This window comes from Pygocentrus nattereri, chromosome 13 (genome assembly GCF_015220715.1).
Source record: "Pygocentrus nattereri isolate fPygNat1 chromosome 13, fPygNat1.pri, whole genome shotgun sequence".
Lineage (NCBI taxonomy): Eukaryota > Metazoa > Chordata > Actinopteri > Characiformes > Serrasalmidae > Pygocentrus > Pygocentrus nattereri.
This window is the reverse complement of record NC_051223.1, coordinates 12,871,945-12,893,988: the sequence shown is the minus strand read 5'-3', so window position 1 is coordinate 12,893,988 and position 22,044 is coordinate 12,871,945. Positions and strand designations below refer to the sequence as shown.

General features: G+C 44.8%; 1 protein-coding gene across 2 annotated transcripts in view; it reads right to left on the bottom strand.

Annotated features, from left to right (window-relative positions):
• Positions 1-20,090, bottom strand: part of usp22 (ubiquitin specific peptidase 22) — a 72,461-nt gene extending 52,371 nt beyond the window's left edge. The window contains exons 1-2 of one of the 2 annotated variants that reach the window (XM_017686008.2): positions 19,440-20,090; positions 7,598-7,730 (exon numbers count right to left, since the gene is read on the bottom strand). In XM_017686008.2, the coding sequence (XP_017541497.1) occupies positions 7,598-7,730; positions 19,440-19,559 (253 nt within the window). In that variant the 5' untranslated portion in view covers positions 19,560-20,090. The remainder of the gene's footprint in view (positions 1-7,597; positions 7,731-19,439) is intronic. The other variant, XM_017686007.2, reaches the window with a different exon arrangement.
• Positions 20,091-22,044: the final 1,954 nt, after the last annotated feature.

Below are 22,044 nucleotides of genomic sequence, written 5' to 3'. Positions count from 1 at the left end.
ACAACTGAGAACACTGCAAACACAGAACTCAGCAGGAGAACAGAACCCAGCCTACGCTCACAATACAGGCTCCTATACGGTTCTTCAGTCCTAAAAAAGAGCTACAAAGACTCTCTGAGCGACAAGAGACGCCACAGAAGAACCACTTTTGGTTCCCTAAACAACCGTATTTGAAAAGAGATTTGAGTGTGTGAAGAACCTTTACATAATGTAAAGCTCTGGTACCGGTTTAACCGTTCTACAGCATGTGGAGGTTCTTCAAAGTTCTTCACACTCTCCCCCATCTCATTTAGAAAAGAAACCAAAAGGTGGTTCTTCTTCACTCTTATAAACAAAGGTGCCAAAAGGGGGTTCTTTGACTGAGTGAACTGTGTTTGAGTCTCTGTGTTTGAGACGGAACGTCAATCTCAAACACCAACAGGGTCTCAGGGACGGAAAACGTCTGGGTTCTCATTTAATTTTCAATTAGCAGTAACTGTAACCCTAACAGCAAAACACACACACACACACACACACACACACACACACACACACACACTTTACATTAAAACAGACGGTTCTTCCAGGGTTCTTTAGTGAAGACAATGGTTCTATATAGAATCATGAACACTCAGAGAACCCTTTTCCCATGATTAAATGGTTCTTTGCATCAAGAAATGGTTATTCAGATTGATTTATAATGTGCTGTAGATGGTTCTATACAGAACTTTTCTGAAAATGGTTCCTTTGTAGGCTGACATCGTAACAAGCAGAACACTTTCTGGGTGCTATATAGAACCATTTTCAATAAGATTATATATAGGACCATTTTTAAATAGGTTCTATGTGGAGTGGCCCAGTCTGGGTCTGAAGTAAAGAATAGCTTGGTGCTAACATAACAATGAAGACGTCATTAATGAGAAACGTCACCACATTATCAGCATAAAGAACTAAAGCAGAACGTGTTATTTGGATGAAACAGGTTCTTATAAATGCGTGGCACTATATTAAAGCTGCTATATATAAATGCACTTAATTAATGACCAACACAGGAAAAACAACATAATCTATATTATTAGTATAAAACATAAGACTATAGAAATAAAACATCAATATGCATCATTTTATTATCATATCTTTTTTTTTAAATTATATTTTTATTGTCATACACAAGCATACATGTCATTGTGGGACATATTTCAATCTTTTTGCGTATATGTCCACAGACACACACGTCAAAAACAACACAGTTGTCATAAATTTCTGTAAGTCCCTATACATAAAGCCTTTGTTTTTTTTTGCCGGGCGGAAGGCAGGATACACCCTGGACAGGTCCCAAAATATATGGTAATGAGTTGTGTTTAGATTTCCACAGTTCCTCCAACACACTGGGGGGTTATTATCATAATGGGCCTTCTGAGAGGGTGTAAGAAAATATCGTATCAGGGTTTTCCACCCGAACTCTCTCCAATACTGGGACCTGGTGCATTTCCATTGATATCTCCATATTATTTTCCATTCTTCGTCTGATATAGTTATCCCTCCTTCCTTTGCCCATTTTGTTTTAATGTATAAAGTTGAATGTGTTTTTAAATCTGACAGGGCTCCATATAGACATGAAATAATTCTACCGCTGGTATCTGCATTATATGCTTTCCTGAACAAATCCATCAGACCTGCCCTTAAATCAGTTACATTTTGTGCCTCTGTTTTAATAAAATTTCGCATCTGTAAACATCGATAGAAATCTTGTTTTTCTAATAAGTGTTTCTTCTTCAACTTTTCAAAACTAGGTAATTCTCCTTCTTTCAATATTGTACACATTGCTGTTATTCCCTTGGTCGTCCTTAAATCTGGAATCCAGTTTATTCGGTGTAAAGTTGGAGTCATATGCACACCATTTGAGGATGTCTCCCTCTAATTTGTATTGTTTTATAATAGTTTTCCATACTTTAAGGGTCCATTTCACCCATGGGTTATCAGTAGTATTTATGTAGCCTTGTAAGTTGTCATCTGCTAGGATTGCCTGACTAGGTATGGGGGTTATTTTTTCCTCAATATTCTTCCAGTGTGCATTATATAGTGGGTTGCACCAGTATATCACAGCCCTCATTTGTGCTGCGAAGTAATAATCTCTTAGAGAAGGTAGACCCCATCCCCCCTTTTCTTTGATTAATTGTAAGGTTTTAAGGCGGACTCTAGGCCTTTTTCCTTGCCATATATATCTCAACATTGTTTTATCCCATTCATCAAATTGGTTTTGATTAATCTCTATAGGTAGGGTTTGGAATAAGTATAACAATCTAGGTAGTACATTCATTTTAATGGATTCAATCCTCGAGCTAAAACTGAAAAAAGGAATAAAGATTCCATCTCGCGATATCCTCCTTGATTCTTACATTTATAGGCTGATAATTGCTTTCCGATAATTTTGCGAGGTCTTTTGGTATTGTAATACCTAGATATTTTAGATATTCCGTGTGCCAGGTCAGAGGGTACCTATTTGTAATTGTTTCTGGTGGATTATAGTTATATGAAAGTAGCTGTGTTTTACTTACATTAATTTTATATCCTGAGAGTTGACCATATAGTTCAAACGACTGCATCAGATGGGGTAAGGAATGTGTTGGTTTTGCTAAGTATACAAGGATATCATCGGCATAGCAAGCCAGTTTATGCACTACCCCTTTAATCGTAATTCCGGTAATGTCTTCATTTTGTCTAATAAATATAGCCAGTGGCTCCAAGTATAGAGCGAACAACTGAGGTGACCATGCACATCCCTGTCTAGAGCCTCTTTCTATAGTAAAGCTGTTTGATAAATATCCGTTAATCTTAATTCTGGCTACTGGGTTATTATATAAAGCCTGTGTAGTTGTAATAATCATATTGTGTAGGCCAAATCTGTGTAAAACTCTATAAAGAAAAGTCCAGTTAACTGAATCAAATGCCTTTTCAGCATCAACGCTCATCACCATTGCTTTTATTTTATTTTTTTGTATATGATCTATGACATGTAGGGATCTTCGTATGTTGTCCTGTGTTTGACGTTGTTTTACAAAACCAGTCTGATCATTGTGAATCAGAGTGGGTAAAAACTCCTCTAATCGTTTAGCCATGATGGAAGTAAAAAGTCTATAATCTATATTTAGGACAGATATTGGTCTGTATGACCCACACTCTGTATTGTCCTTGCCTTCCTTTAATATAGCTGAAATTACTGCTTCCTTCCAGCTTGGTGGTGTTTGTGCCTCTTTTAAAACCCAGTTCAAAGTAGGAAGCATAACCGGAATTAGTTCGTTACGGAATTCCTTGTACCATTCTGCTGTAAAACCATCCAATCCTGGTGATTTGTTCAATTTAAGTTTACTGATTGCCGCATTCAATTCTTCTTCAGTTATATCGTCAATAAGCATTTCATTTTGTTCGTCATTTAAAGTAGGTAACTCTAATGAGTTCAAAAAAGCATCATTCTGGGTCACACTTCCCCCTTGGATTTTAGAATATAGCGTTTTATAAAATATTTCAAAGGCATCTTGAATTTCATTTAGCTTATGTTTTATTTTCTTTGTTCTTGGATCCTTCATTTTATGTACTGTATTTTCTGCTATCTTTTTTTTCAATTTCCATGCCAATATTTTCATTGATTTAGACCCACTTTCATAATATCTCTGTTTCAAAAACTTTAGCTTTGTTTTAATTTCTTGTGTAGTCAAACTATTCATTTCATATCTAATTTTCCTAATTTCCTCAAACGTGTTTTGCGCCAGGCATGACTTGTGTTTTTTTTCTAGTTCCTTCAGTTTCCTTTGTAACTCCTCCATTCTCTGATTCTTTACTTTTTTCTTGTAAGATATTGCTATTATCTTACCACGTAGAACTGCCTTTAGAGTATCCCACAAAATGGGCGGGGAAACCTCCCCATTATCCTTAAATTCCAAATAGTTTGTAATTTCTGCTTTAATTTGTTCCTTAAAGCAAGGATCATTAAGTAGACTTGTGTTCAGTCTCCATATACTATTCTTTGTCCATATGCCAAGGTCAACACACAGGTATATAGGCGCATGATCACTTAAATCTATTGTTCCTATTCCACAGGAGTGTATATTATCTTTGTCTGTTGCGAATGTTATAAAGTAGTCTATTCTTGTGTAATGGGAATGGGGAGCAGAATTAGGCCTGTCGCGATAATTACATTATCGACTTATCGTACAATACTTTTTTTAACCGCGATCATTTTTGCCGATGTCGATAATTGGCCATTGGGTTTCCGCGCAAATTTGTTTACATGAGAATAAACCGCAACTACGTTAGATTTCAGAAAGTCACGCAGTGCTGCTCTCTCGCACTCTTTGTTTCAAAACGGTGTCAACGAAAGCTGGCGATACAACTAACCTGAGGTCACATTTAAAGCACAACCATCCAGCCCAGTTTTCCGAGCTGAAAACAAAAACTTCAGCTGGAGAGGGGTCTTCCCGAGCTGGAGAGGGGTCTTCCCATCAGGTGGCTATTACGAATGCCTTTGCTCGGCAGTGTAAATACAAACGCGATAGCGCAAAATGGCGCACACTCACAGATATAGCCAAAGAGATGCTGCCGTTAAATACGGTCGAAAAGCAAACATTTATAAACTTTTTGTGAATTTGTGATTCGTATCACTGTGATTTATAGCATATACATATATGATCAGATAAGAGAGACTCCAAGTACCTTTGTGTTATGTTCAGAGTTTAAAAAAGTTGAATTAATGTAAATGTTACTTTAATATTTATGTTGTTACTTAATGTTGCAATGCCATTCTTTTGCACTTTTTGTTAAAGAGTTTATTTTGTTATAAAGGTCTGTTTAATATTTTGTGCAATTTTCTCAGAATCCACAGAGCCCAAGTGTGGTTGTATTTTATTTGTTTTATTTATTTGGGATATTAAAATATTTTCATATTGGAAGCCAAATGTCTGTTCTTAATAATAAAAAAGTTCATTTCACGTTAAAGTGGTGTAATTGTATTATTATGCTACTATATTATTATTGTGGCACATTGTCTTAAAGCTCCCTTGGGGAGCCCAGAAGCAAGAAAAAATTCTATAATGGCACTTTAAAATGACAATATTATCGTTTATCGCAATAATTTCTGGGACAATATATCGTTCTGGAAATTTTGTTATCGTGACAGGCCTAAGCAGAATAATATGTATAATCCCGTCTGTTAGGAAATAGATCTCTCCATATGTCAATTAAACCAACTTCCTTAAACAGAGTATTTATTTTCTTATGTAGTGCCTTTGGTTCATTGGTTTTTCCACTAGAGGAATCAAACTTCGGTTGTAGATGTATATTTAAGTCTCCTCCACATATCAAGATTCCTTCTGTTTTTGTTATCATAATATTAGTGATCTTCTGAAAGAAACTAAAATCCCTTCCTGGGGGTGCATATATATTTAGTAAGGTGACTGGTTGTCCCTCTACTTTTCCCTGTACTAAAATAAATCTGCCCTCTTTGTCTCCCATTTCCATTTTTTTCTCGAAATGTGACTTACTCAAAACAAGAATAGCAACTCCCCTCCTATGTCCTGATTTATATGTTGAGAAAAACAAATGAGTAAAGCCCATACCCTTCAATTTTTTGTGTTCCTTATCACTTAAATGAGTTTCTTGTACGTACACCACATGAGCTTGTTCTTTCTTCATTTTAGATATAATTTTCTTACGTTTGACTGGATTTAGCAGCCCCTTTACATTGAAAGAAATAATCTTTACTTTATCACTGGCCATATGTATTTACATCCTGAAAGTCAATTGTTAATTAATTGATCCACCCCCTGAACAAGTAGAAAACAATAGAAATATAACTCGAACATGAACATAAATCTGGTTCCAAGCCTCGCCCATCTGTGTGAGGAGGGCCCCCACCGAAATAGCCTCAAAGAAGAAAAAGAAACCTCTGTCCATTGACTTCTGTATGTATTCCTCCCATGTATGTGTTACGATATTAATGGGGAAGGGGTATTTGTCAGAAAACAATATAAAGACTTACTATGCAGAAGAAACGCAACCTCTTATGCATTTCACTGGCGGAAAAGTGTTGTGAGCTTGAAGGTATATTTTAGCTTATCCGCATTTTTAAAGTCAGTATTACTCGCCTAAGGGGGATGAAGTCTGTCTTCTAAAGGTTCGTAGCCTCTCTCGGATATTGCTCTCCCGCTCCTCAGTCTGCCTCCGCTTTCTCAGTTCTCCCACTGTTGTCCACGTGGAGCGGGAGGCTCTCTCTTGATGTAGTCACTTTGACAGGGAATCCTCTGTCCTTCATATCTGTAGTCGCTTCCTCCGCCGTGTGGTATAGTCACGTCCCATCCTCATAAAATACTCTCAGTTTTGTAGGAAATGGGGTTTGGTAGTGAATACCTCTCTTTTAGCACTCGCTTGGCCTCGGAGTATTCCCTGCGTTTCTGTAGTATTGCTGGAGGATAGTCCTGGTCGAAATATATTGGTCTCCCGTTCCAGAGCACTCTTTTCTTGCCCCATGCCTTGCGTAGAATTTCTTCCTTTGTTATGTAACGAGGAAATTTGATGATTATAGACCGCGGCTTATCCTCGTTGGTCCCGGAGGGTCTCGGAACGAGCGCGGTGTGCTCTCTCAATCTCCAGCTGGGTGCTCATGGGTAACTCCAGAGTTTGTCGGAGAAAACTCTCGACAAACTCCACCATAGACGACCCCTCCTCTCCTTCTGCGACATTATAGATCCTCAGGTTCTCTTGCCGAGATCTACCTTCTTGGTTGAGCTAGTTTGTTCTCTTGCTGGGTCACTACTTTTATCAGTTTATCCAGAACTTGCTCGACATTCGCATAGATGGCGTCCCGGAACCCCTCTTTATTATCATATCTTAGAACCCAGAAACGAAATCGAATCAAACAGTGAAGAACCTTGAGCTTCTGTTTCTGTTAACATGCCTAAATTTCCACATGTCGATTTAAAGTGTCACAATCACACACACAAACAAATAGAGCCGACACTCCTCCCTATACTGGACCGTTACCCTCTCGTCCCTCTGTTTGTGTGCACTGCTCATTTCTCAGCAGCAGGTCCTTCCACCTCGTTAAAGGAGAGGGGATAATTACAGGTCTTTGTATTACAGTCTCAGTATTGAAAAACGCTGCATTCACTCCACCTCCACACCACCTCATGAGCTCTGTGGGCTACAGTCTCGTCAGACAGACTTCTTTGGGTTTTGTTGGATTTTTGGGCTCATGGACTGAACGTCAGGGCTGGTTTGGGTCAGACTCAGCCAGAATGTTCTGAGCCTATATTTGTGTTTGAATAAACATTTCAGACCCATTAAAGCTCCAGCTGGAGCTGCAGTGAAGTTCAGGAGAAACCAAGGTTCTGATCTAAGGCTTTTCGCTCCTGTGTTTATCTCTGCCTTTTAGGAGTGAGAGCATGTTCTCCAAAAGTTTCTAGGAGAGTTTGAGTGTGTCTTGGTTCAACATCTTCATGTGTTGTGTGCATGTCTGTGTGTGTTTATGTCACTTGCTCTGCTTGCTAGTGTTCTTTTGGGAATAAAACGTTCCGTTTGTCACATTCTCCTCTTTGTGGCACTGGTGCTAATGCAGATGTCTTACCTAGATTGTGTCGCTTGGTTCTGGCGTGCTCGTGGATGTGTTTCTTGGTGAAGCAGCCGAAGAAGATGCAGTGAAGGCAGGAGTGGAGCCGGTTCAGATGTGCTCCACACATATGACATATACATGACTTCGCCTGTGAGGGAGAAGAGATTTGGTGATGCGGTACTTCATTAATCAGTGTTCATATGCAGCACTTATAGGTCTCAGCATACACACACATTAAAATCTAATAAGAAAGATCAACAATGTAACTGATCTAATCACAGGGATACTGAGACATCAACATGGCCGCTGTCTCACTGCACAGCGCTGGCTCCTGTAACCGGTATCAGTCCGGGTGCTGCATTCAGAGCTGGGTACTAAGTGTGTGTGAGTGGAGCGGCAGGTTTTCAATTTCCCTCTCCTCGCTCTCACGTCAGAGAAACCACCCTGAGTCTGCTCCACATGATCCACTCTTACATGAGGAGAGGAGATGAGGAGAAGCTGACGGCTGGAGTGGGTGTGAATTATTGATGGGAGAGATCGTATAACACGCCGCGGCTAACAGACACAGCCTGCTTATGAACAGCGAATAAAGCGTTAGAGCTCATTATTACAGCAAACAGATGCAGCACTGCTCAGTCACCGCAGGTGACTGAACAGGAAAGAACCAGTGAGCTGTTCGCAGTACGATGATGGAGGAGAGCAGCCTACTCACAGTGGAGGAGCGCAGGCTGAAATGACAACTCCACCACATTAAAACTTTTCTTCACAAAGTCAGAGAATCAGAGCTCTTTATGGTGGAAACACAAACATCTCAACTCTGAACTCTGATCAGTTTAGTCTCCATGACTGAGTTTAGTTCAGTAGCTGTTCCATATCAGCTTCTACCTTCATCATCTCATCATTAACTCCAGATCAGAAAACAGTATCACACAAACATCCTAACTAGACTAAACCTCCTAAATCCTGTCCTAACTTTAGGATGAACCCCAACAGGGTCCTATCTTCTGTTTGAGGCCCATTTCTATGGTTTTTAGGCGGCTGAGTCCGGCAGCGTAGTTCACTCATATGCTGTTATATTTATTCATATTTCAAAAGCGGTTTCAGTTGTTAAAACTCTATGGATCAAAAATCCCAGACAGCACCTTGCATGTATCCCTCAACCATGAATGGAGTTTAAGTTCTCTAAACTACAACCCCAATTCCAATGAAGTTAGGACATTGTGTAAAACAAATAAATATAGAATAGGATGATTTGCAAATCCTTTTCAACCCATATTCACTTGAATACACTACAAAGACAAGATATTTAATGTTCAAATGGATAAAGTTTACTGTTTTTTGCAAATATTCATTCATTTTGAATTTGATGCCTACAACATTCCAAAGAAGTTGGGACAGGGGCATGTTTATTATTGTGTTACATCACCTTTCATTTAACAACACTCAATAAGCTTTTGGGAACTGAGGACACTAATTGTTGAAGCTTTGTAAGTTGAATTCTTTCCCATTCTTGCTTGATGTACAACGTCAGTTGCTCAACAGTCTGGGGTCTCAGTTGTCGTATTTTGTGCTTCATAATGTGCCACACATTTTCAATGGGAGACAGGTCTGGACTGCAGGCAGGCCAGTCTAGTACCCACACTCTTTTACTACAAAGCCACACTGTTGTAACATGTGCAGAATGTGGCTTGGCATTGTCTTGCTGAAATAAGTAGGGACATCCCTGAAAAAGACGTTACTTGGATGGCAGCATATGTTGCTCCAAAACCTGTATGTACCCTTCAGCAATAATGGTGTCTTCACAGATGTGCAAGTTACCCATGAAGCGACAAACTGTGTTCACTGACAATGGTTTTCTCAAGTGTTCCTGAGCCCATGTGGTAATATCTGTTACAGAATGATGTCGGTTTTTAATGCAGTGCCACCTGAGGGATTGCAAGTCATGGGCATTCAATGTTGGTTTTCTGCCTTGCCGCTTACTTGCAGAGATTTCTCCAGATTCTATGAATCTTTTGATATTATGGACGGTAGATGATGAAATCCCTAAACTCCTTGCAATTGCACGTTGAGAAATGTTCTTAAACCGTTGGACTGTTTGCTCACGCAGTTGTTCAAAGTGGTGAACCTTGCAGCATCCTTGCTTGTGAACAACTGAGCCGTTCAGGGATGCTCCCTTTATACCCAATCATGACACTTGCCTGTTTCCAATTAACCTGTTCACCTGTGGAATGTTCCAAACAGGTGTTTTTTGAGCATTCCTCAACTTTCCCAGTCTTTTGTTGCCACTGTCCCAACTTTGTTAGAACGTGTTGCAGGCATCAAATTCAAAATGGTTGAATATTTGCAAAAAACAAAGTTTACCCGTTTGAACATTAAATATGTTGTCTTTGTAGTGTATTCAACTGAATATAGGTTGAAAAGGATTTGCAAATCATCGTATTCTGTTTTTATTTATGTTTTACACAACGTCCCAACTTCATTGGAGCTGGGGTTGTATCACAAACAGTGGCTCAGTCATCAGGCAGTGAATTCATAACCATTTCATGTAGGAACTTTCAGTGAGGGAGCTTTAGAGAGGGGGAGGTCTTGTTCCTATCACCACCAATGTGAGCAGTTCTGACTTGGGAAGATTATCTAGAACAGAGCGTTTCACACCAAACCGCTCAGAACTGCTCTGTTTACATCTTAACCACTTAATTATGCAGGAATTTTGGGAAATCAGTGGAGCGGTCCTTCAACATGACTATCGGATGTAGGGCTGGAGACGCTGCAGTGAAGGTCAGAGCTGACGGTCAGGGGTACTGTCTGCACCTACAGAGCCAAACAGGGATGAATTATCCGATCACTGCTTCATCAGCGCGACTCTGGACACGGAGCCTCTTCCTCATCTTCACTCTGCACGATTACCTTAACGTTGGTAACCATGGTAGCAGAGCTCCGCTGCCACAGGACATCGACAGAAACCTGCTTGTACCACGTGACCACTGACATCACAGCTCGCAGCTCTCTTACCGCACTGACTCTCCTCGCTTGCGGTTGCTGGAGAGAGATTCACTCTTTATTATAGAAAATTAACAGTTCCTTTCTCTTAGTTTTGAACCTATGATGGTTTCATAAAGATGTCAAGCCAAAATACTATATAATCTATCTTATGTATTTATTTCATAAATGTAAATATTCGAATCAAAGCCCTCAAGTTTAATTTATTAATTACACTGGTGGACAGTAACTGAGTACATTAAATTAGTTTCTGTACTTAAGTAGTTTTCTCGTGTATCTTTACTGAAGTTTTTCCATTTTGGGCAACTTCACTTTCACTCCACTACATACATACATCCATCCATCCATCCATCCATCCATCCAACTCCACTACACTTCAAAGTCAAATATCTGACGTTTTCCTCCACTACATTTTGAGAAAATCAGTCATTCCTTTTGGTTTGTGTGTGTATAAAAACATAACATGTCAGAACAAAAGAAGCGCAAAGCAAGAACACCAATCAGGGCACAGCAGTCACTTTGTTTAGAGCTTGTTTTGACCTGTTGGTCATACCAACCCAGAATTGGCAAACGGTTCAACATCAGCGCAACAGCGTAAAATTTTGGGAGAGTATTCAACATAAATAATGAACTAACCTAACTTTGTGTAAATACAGCCCAATAAAGAAATATGTCCACATATGCTGTTGTGCCTGACACGTCTTTTTTCTGAATTTATACAAACATTTCATTTTATAGTAAATATGGTTTGGGCTGGTTTATGTTTATGAAAAGACCTACAGATCAAGATTGTAAAGGAAACTCATTTGTGATCCTGATTTTAAAGCCAGTTTTTATTCAACTTAAACTTGGAACTAAGTTGTAAATGAATCTTAAACTGAAACTTTGCTTGTTTGTAAAAAGTGATTTTAGAACCACTAGGTTCTACCTGATGGAAACGGTTTGCCTTCAGTGTTTTGTGCTTATGATCATTTTAATAAACGTCAGCATCACTAATTAATGGCATTCTATTAAAAGACTGGTTTACCAAGAGACACACTGGAGGATTTTCACCTAAAATGAGTTCATGAAGCGAGTCTTGTTATAAAAATGATAACAGGACACTAGACCCATAATTCATCTTTTAGTACTTTTACTATAGATAATCAAGTACATTTGAAGGTAAATACTTTAGTATTTTTACTCAAGAGGAGGTAAAAGTTTATTATGCACATCTGTAATCTAAGAAGAGGTCAGCCAGTTTACCCTGAAGTTCCTGTAGTTACTGAATAATGTACTGTGTAATAGTGAGATATTAAGGCGTTAAAAAGTGATTTAGTTGAGATTCTAAATAAAGGTTTTTCTGTTTGAAGTGAAGTTTATGTTCATCTTGCTGAGGATTCAGAGCGCAGTCCAGTCCTGCGATGTGAGATTTGCCTCGTGTGAATCCGTCTTTGTGTCAATCAGCGCTAAAGTCCAACACTGAGAAGTTTATTCTACACATTCGTCTCTTGGAGGTTGTGCTGTTTCTGTCCACATGTGTAAAGAATGGAAAAATCACCTGGTTCGAATGTTTAACCAATGAAATGGCACTGAAGGTCGGAGTTAAGCTGCTGCACCTTTTGTCTGGCTGATCAGAGGCACCTGTGCTTGCTCCTCACTAATCATCTAATAAACTGGGCAGGCACTCAGCTCCCTTTAGCTCCTTTATACTGTGCCATAAAGGAGAATCGCTACACGTGGGCATCTTTTAACAGCTCAGCCACGACATCACAACACAAGACTGTTTTCACAACTTTTCACCCTCATTTAATTGTCTCCAGCTCCACCTACTGGTCTACACTACCCCAGTCATTCAATGCCACCAGCTCTATGAGGTGAAGACAAACACAGGTTTCCTCTGAGATCTGAGCAGCTCCATCATTACAAACAATGACCGCACGGCCAAATGATAACCTCCAGATTGGTTACGTCAGCAAACCCATACTTGCACTGACTAGCATTACACTGCATGATGGGGGGGATGGGGAGTCGGGGGCCATCCTGCCCACCCAGACAGAAAGAGAGAACAGCTGTGCTGTCTTAGCCTCTCAGACACGGACAACTGTAGCATCACCAGGGACCAAAGTCACAAACTGATGATGAGACGAGGACAGACTTACTGTCTTGCACTGTTACACAATCTGATACCAACACGCACACACACACACACACACACACACACACACACACACACACACACACACTATCACCATCACATCCACACCCCATCAGACTCACCATCACACCCACCCCATCACACACCCACACTCATTTACATTTACGGCATTTGGCTGACGCTCTCATCCAGAGCGGCTTACAATTACAGACCCCATCACACACCAACAACCACCACAGCATCACAAACACGCCATCACACACTCACACACAAACACACCCCCCATCACACACTCACACACATGCCCCCACCCTTTCACACACATGCCCCCACCCCATCACACACTCACTCACACACACACCACCCCATCACACAGACACACATACACCCATCACACACACACACCCCCCATCACACACTCACACACACACCCCCACCCCATCACACACTCACACACCCCCACCACATCACACACTCACACACCCCCACCCCATCACACACTTAGACACACACCCCAACCCCATCACACACTCACTAACACACCCCCACCACAGACTCAAACACACACCCCCCCATCACACACTAACGCACCCCCACTCCATCACACACTCACTCACACACACACACCCACGCCATCACACTTGCGCACACACACCCCCACCCCATCACACACTCACACACCCCCACCCCATCACACACTCACTAACACACCCCCACCACAGACTCAAACACACACCCTCCATCACACACTCACGCACCCCCACTCCATCACACACTTACACACACAAACCCCCACCCCATCACACACTTAGACACACACTCCAACCCCATCACACACTCACTAACACACCCCCACCCAATCACACACTCACTCACACACGCACCCCAGATCACACACTCACTCACACACGCACCCCAGATCACACACTCACTCACACACGCACCCCAGATCACACACTCACTCACACACGCACCCCAGATCACACACTCACTCACACACGCACCCCAGATCACACACTCACTCACACACGCACCCCAGATCACACACTCACTCACACACGCACCCCAGATCACACACTCACTCACACACGCACCCCAGATCACACACTCACTCACACACGCACCCCAGATCACACACTCACTCACACACGCACCCCAGATCACACACTCACTCACACACGCACCCCAGATCACACACTCACTCACACACGCACCCCAGATCACACACTCACTCACACACGCACCCCAGATCACACACTCACTCACACACGCACCCCAGATCACACACTCACTCACACACGCACCCCAGATCACACACTCACTCACACACGCACCCCAGATCACACACTCACTCACACACGCACCCCAGATCACACACTCACTCACACACGCACCCCAGATCACACACTCACTCACACACATACCCCAGATCACACACTCACTCACACACATACCCCAGATCACACACTCACTCACACACACACCCCGGAACACACACACCCCGGAAAACACACACCCCGGAAAACACACACACACTCTCACACACACATCCCAGATCACACACTCATTCACACACGCACCCCAGATCACACACTCACTCACACACACAACCATCACACACACACACACCCCCCATCACACACTCACTCACAAACACACCCCCCATCACAAACTCACACACACACCCCCACCCCATCACAAACTCACACACACACCCCCACCCCATCACACACATAGACACACACCCCAACCCCATCACACACTCACTAACACACCCCCACCACAGACTCAAACACACACCCCCCCATCACACACTAACGCACCCCCACTCCATCACACACTTACACACACAAACCCCCACCCCATCACACACTTACACACACAAACCCCCACCCCATCACACACTCACTAACACACCCCCACCACAGACTCAAACACACACCCCCCATCACACACTCACACGCACCTCCACCCCATCACACACTCACTCACACACACACCCACCCCATCACACTTGCGCACACACACCCCCACCCCATCACACACTCACACACCCCCACCCCATCACACACTCACTAACACACCCCCACCACAGACTCAAACACACACCCTCCATCACACACTCACGCACCCCCACTCCATCATACACTTACACACACAAACCCCCACCCCATCACACACTTAGACACACACTCCAACCCCATCACACACTCACTAACACACCCCCACCCAATCACACACTCACTCACACACACACCTCCCATCACACGCTCACACACACACCTCCCATCACACACTCACAGACACCGCCCCACAAATCACACACTCACACACACCGCCCCACCCATTACACACTCACCCCCACCCATCACGCACTCACTCACACACCGCCACCCATCACGCACTCACACACACACACCCCATCACATACTCACTCACAAACACACTCACTAACACACCCCCACGCCACATCACAGACTCAAACACAAACCCCCCATAACACACTCACTCAAACACCCCCATCAAACACTCACTCACAATCACATGCCCCATCACACACACTCACTCACACACGCACCCCAGATCACACACTCACTCACACATACCCCAGATCACACACTCACTCACACACACACATACCCCAGATCACACACTCACTCACACACACACATACCCCAGATCACACACTCACTCACACGCATACCCCAGATCACACACTCACTCACACGCATACCCCGGATCACACACTCACTCACACACACACCCCGGAACACACACACCCCGGAAAACACACACACACTCTCACACACACACCCCAGATCACACACTCATTCACACACGCACCCCAGATCACACACTCACTCACACACACACACACCAGATCACACACTCACTCACACACATACCCCAGATCACACACTCACTCACACACACCCCCCGAAACACACACACACCCCATCACACACTCACATACACACCCCCATCACACAATCTCACTCACACACACCCCCAAATCGCACATTCACTCACATATATACCACCCATCACACACTCACACACCCCATCACACACACACACTCACCCCATCAAACACACACACTCACCCACATCACACACTCACTAACACACACAAACCCCATCACACACTCACAAACACACATCTCACACACTCACAAACACAGACACACACACCCCCCATCACACTCACACACCCCATCATGCTAACTCACACACACACCCCATCACACAATCACACTCACTCTCACACACACATACTCCCTAATCACACTCCCCCCGATCACACACACACACACACACACTCACACTCACCCCCCCATCAATCACCCCCATCACACACCCTCACTCACACACACCCCATCACACACTCAATCACACACACACGCCCATCACACACACCCCCATCACACACCCCCCCGACCACACACTTACACTCACCCCCCTATCAATCACCCCCGATCACACACTCACTCACAAACACACCCCATCACACAGTCACACACACACCCCCATCACACACTCATTCACACACACACCCCCATCACACTCACACACACCCCCCATCACAGACACACACACACCCCATCACACACACACAAACACCCCATCACACACTCACTCACACACCCCCATCACACACACACACCCCCCCCCCTCACACACCCCCCGATCACACACTCACACATACAAACCCCCATCACACACTCACACACTCACCCCGATCACACACTCATTCACACACACACCCCCCCATCACACTCTCACACTCACAAACACACACCCCATCTCACACACACACACACACACACACACCCATCACACACTCACTCACACACCCCCATCACACACACAAAAACCCCCTCACCACACACTCACTCACACACACCCCCCATCTCACACCCCCCGATCACACACTCACACATACAAACCCCCAATCACACACTCACTCACAGACACACCTCCCCTTCACACTCACACACACCCCATCACACACTCACAAACTCAATCACACACACCCACCCATCACACACTCACTCACACACCCCCCCCATCACACACACACCCCATCACACACTCACTCACACACACACACCCCCATCACACACTCACTCACACACCCCCCCATCACACAGTCAATCACACACTCACACACCCCCCCATCACACAGTCAATCACACACTCACTCACACACACACACCCCTATCACACACACACCCCCACTCACACACCCCCATCACACACTCACTCACACACCCCCATAACACACACTCACTCACACACCCACATCACATACACTCACACACCCACCCCCATCACACACACCCCCCATCACACACCCCCATCACACACTCACTCACACCCCCATCACACACACACACACACACACACACACACACTCACTCACACCCCGATCACACACTCACCCCCCTATCACACACCCCCGATCACACTCACACATACAAACCCCCATCACACACTCACTCACACACACCCCGATCAAACACTCACTCACACACACCCCCATCACACACTCACTCACACACCCCCATCACACACACACCCCGATCACACACTCACTCACACACACCCCCCATCACACAATCACACAACACACACCCCCATTATACACTCACTCACACACAAACACACACCCCATCCCACACTCACTCACACAAACACCCCCATCACACACTCACTCACACACACACACTCCCCGATCACACACTCACTCACACACACACCCCATCCCACACTCACTCTCACACACACCACCCCATCACACACTCACTCACACACTCACAAAAACACCCCCCTATCACACACTCCCCGATCACACACTCGCTCGCTCACACACACACCCCCATCACACATTCACTCACACACACCACCCCATCACACACTCACTCACACACTCACAAAAACACCCCCCTATCACACACTCACTCACGCACACACACACACACACACATCCCCCCATCACACACTCACTCACAGACACCCCCCCCATCACAGACTCACTCACACACACACCCCATCCCACACTCACTCACACACACACCACCCCATCACACACTCACTCACACACTCACAAAAACACCCCCCTATCACACACTCACTCACGCACACACACACACACACACACACACACATCCCCCCATCACACACTCACTCACACACACCACCCCATCACACACTCACTCACTCACAAAAACACCCCCCTATCACACACCCCCATCACACACCCCCCGATCACACACTCGCTCGCTCACACACACACCCCATCACACATTCACTCACACACCCACACCCCCTATCACACACACGCTCACTCACAGACACCCCCCCCATCACACACACACACACCCCCCCCGATCACACACCCCCGTACACACAATCACACACCCCATAACACGCTCACTCTCACACACACCCCCCCCCCATCACACACTCACTCACTCACACACCCCCCCAATCACACACTCACTCACTCACACACACCCACTCACACACTCACTCACACACACACACCCCCCCCCCCCCCCCCCCCGATCACACACTCACTCTCACACACACTCACTCACACACACACCCCCCTGATCACACACTCACTCACACACACACACCCACCCAATCACACACTCACTCACTCACACACACACACACACACCCCCGATTACACAATCACTCACCCACACACACTCACACACACACACACACACACACACCCGATCACACACTCACCCTCCCATCACACACACACCCCCCCGATTACACAATCACTCACCCACACACACTCACACACACACACACACACACACACACACACCCGATCACACACTCACCCTCCCATCACACACTCACTCACACACACACTCACTCACACCCCCCCCCCCCCGATTACACACTCACTCACTCACACCCCCCCGATCACACACTCACTCACACACACCCCCACTATCACACCCCCATCACACACTTACTCACATACACCCCCCATTACACACTCACCCCCCCCCATCACACACCCTCCTCAAACTCACCACCCCCAGCTCCTCAAACGGCATCCACGATCGGGCCAAAACACTACTGCGCTGAACTGAACTCTAACTTCACTACTTCGACTCTCAGAATATCCTGATTATTGTGAAAACATTATTTACACCGTTAAACTCCTCGACCTGCAGTTTAACAGGCTGAACTTAACTGTTCCACCTTAAATGGTGCAGCACTCACTATATCGGTGCTTCACAAATCGTCACTGTATCATCATCATCATCATCATCATCGTCATCATCTACTATAACTAGGCTGGGTTTGGGTTTCATCAGGTGGCTTTTTACGGTTTCAATATCGGTATGAGTGTCGTAGGAAAAGCGGTATCGGTCCACCTCTAGACCGTCATACAGAAACATGACTGAGAGGTGAAGGTCCTGTAAATGAGTACAGGTGTGCATGAGGGGGAGACCTGCTCTGTCTACTCTAACACACCTGAGCAGCAGCGTGTTAATGACGGACTGAGCCGAGTCAGGTGTGCTGAGGGGGGACAGGTCACACTGAGGGTCTAAGATGAAGTTAGCTCCTTCCCGGAATTCCTCGTTCCACCTTAAACGGTCCAGCGGTTCCATCCTAGCGCCGAAGTCTGCACCGTTTAAGGTGGACCGGGGAGCCCGAGCGCGAGGCTGGCGCGCGGCTGGTATTTACCTTGCGTTTCCTGGTTTCCGCAGAGCCGCTCCACACGAAGCACTGGTAGACCACCCGCAGGTTCTGCTTCCAGTTATCCACTTTGAAGACGTTCAGGTGGGAGCAGCCGGCCGGACTCATGACACAAACCACATCCGAACCGCCTTCTGTGAGGATTCAGAGTCGAACCGGAGGCAGAGGGCTTATTATTATTATTATTATTATTCCGATGGTTGTGAAGATTATCCACCGATTGTTCCGTTCCGGAAAGCCAGGGCGCCGCCGAAGACCCCCGCGCTACATAAGCGGCCTCAAAATCCCACAGAACCCCTCAGAACCGGGAAAGCGGGTCGATTCGGAGCCACTTTTAACGCCGTGTTTTCCCAAGTCGGATGATTTAATGGACGGCAATGGAATTCAAGTGAACTACGACAAGGGCGCCTCTGATTGGCCCGCGTGTACGCCATTCTCCATTGGTTCCCACCTTCGCAAGCAAGCGCTACGTTCTGATTGGCCGCTCGGCCCGCTTGTCTTGGCTTCGCTGCCTAGAGCTTCCTGATTGGACGGCTGTGTCAATCATTTCCTCCTCGGCGTTTTTTCTCAAATAAAATATACAAATATCATCAGCGACTTTATATGCACACGAATTAAAACACGGGCTTATTTTAAATAAAATTATTCAATAATCATTTAAAAAATAGCCTCGTTTCCCGCGCGCACCCAATTCCTGACTTGTTTGTTGTGTGTGTTGTTGACTCGCACCGCCTACGTCATTTCCGACCTTGTGGGGCCGCTGCTTATCTGCGCTAATTGGATGTTTTAGATGTCTGATGTCCTCCGGCCTCGCCTACCTCGAGACACGGCGACCATGACACGTTTTAAACACGTTTTCGCCTCTGCTTCTCACAGAAAACAGGATTTAATGAAGGTTAGCATAGTCAGTGCACACAGGGCCTCGAGTAGGGCTGCCAGACTGCACCACTAACACAGCCATGTTTACGGCTGGAAGAGGATTTTTACCTTCTGGACCTGAACTCACCACTTCTGCTGCTTTCACTACCAAGTACCACAAGAAAGGCCGACTCAAACAGTCCGTCTCTTCACCACACCTAACCTGGACACTCGAAAGCTTTACCGTCTGACCACCCCTTCATTCTGAATGCAGCTGCGCCATACGCCACAGCCTCAGATCACACCAAGCTATCCAACTGAGCTGTTACAGTTCTCATGACAACCCATCAGAACCAGGGACTCATGACAACACATCAGAACCAGGCCAGGGACTTCTGTTCCTCATGCACCTGAATATGATCCAAAAGTGTGTCTGAGTTTAAATCAGAGCAGAGGTGGTAAAAATGCTCTTCAGGACTTTGTTCCGACTGCCTGGACGGCCCTGCTGGTGGTTTGATCTAACAAGAGAAGCCAGGCCGTCGGAACAAAATCCTGGGAAGGGTTTTTACTTTCTGGACCTGGATTTTCCATGTCTGCATATTTAAAAATCTAAACATGTCTGTGGGCCAGAGAACATTTATATTTTTTACAACCCAAACTGTAAACTGTTTATTCAAAATGTGCCAAAACTGCAGCAAGATGTAGATCTTGAAATATGCTAATATGTAAACTATTTTGAATGAATAAATAAAACACATCTGATAAACCTCTTTAAATGCCCATGTAGAAGTTAAACCTGCCCATTTCCTTTAACTAGACACCCGTCATCTTTTCTTATTGTGGTGTAAGTGCGGTCCCATGGACTGCTGATGGAGCGCACATTACCCTGCAGTGCATGCTGGACATTGTAGTGTTGCGCACTGTGAAATGGAATATTAATAGAAAACTAAATACATTATGCAGGCCTGATAGGATTGCCTGACAGCCCACGGGTCTTGTGCTAAACACACAGGGCCTAATGAGTGAGGCCTGAAAACTAGAGTGAAGTCACTCTGGTTTCAATAGAGCTCCCATTAGACTGAGTGTGGAGGCCTCTAAGGGCCCAGACACCTCAGACATGCTCAACAGAAGAGCAGCCTTCTGTGTGAAGACTGTGCAATCAGTAAATCTGTAGTATTCATAGTTTTCTGAGAGAAATAGGGAAGCACAAGGTCATCAGTGTAGGGGAATCCCAGATGTTCTGCGTGGTTTGAATGGTTAGACCAGCTTAATTTACCGTTTCAAACCAGCAGTGAACTCACACGCCTTCCACACAGAAATCTGAATAAATACTGCCTTGGTGATCAAAACCTTCTCAAAACCACCACAAAACATTGTCTGCATATTGATAATTACCTGTAGGAACTTTCTGTGAGGTGCTTTTAGAGGTGGACGTGTGGTTCCTATCAGCACCACTGTGAACAGTTCTGACTCGAACAGTGTTTCACACCAAACCGCTCTGATTACATCTTAACCAGTTAATTATGCAGGGAGTTTGGAAATATGGTGGAATCCCCCTTTAACTGAAGAACATACTTAATATTTCTATCCAATAGAACGCAGGTACCCAAAGCCCTGCGACGCTCTGTGCTTTGGCGACGTCAACCTACATGAACGAGACAGACTCTGGGACAGACTCCACACATACTGGACCCGGACAAATTCTCTCATCCGCTGTAAATGTTTTTTGCCATTT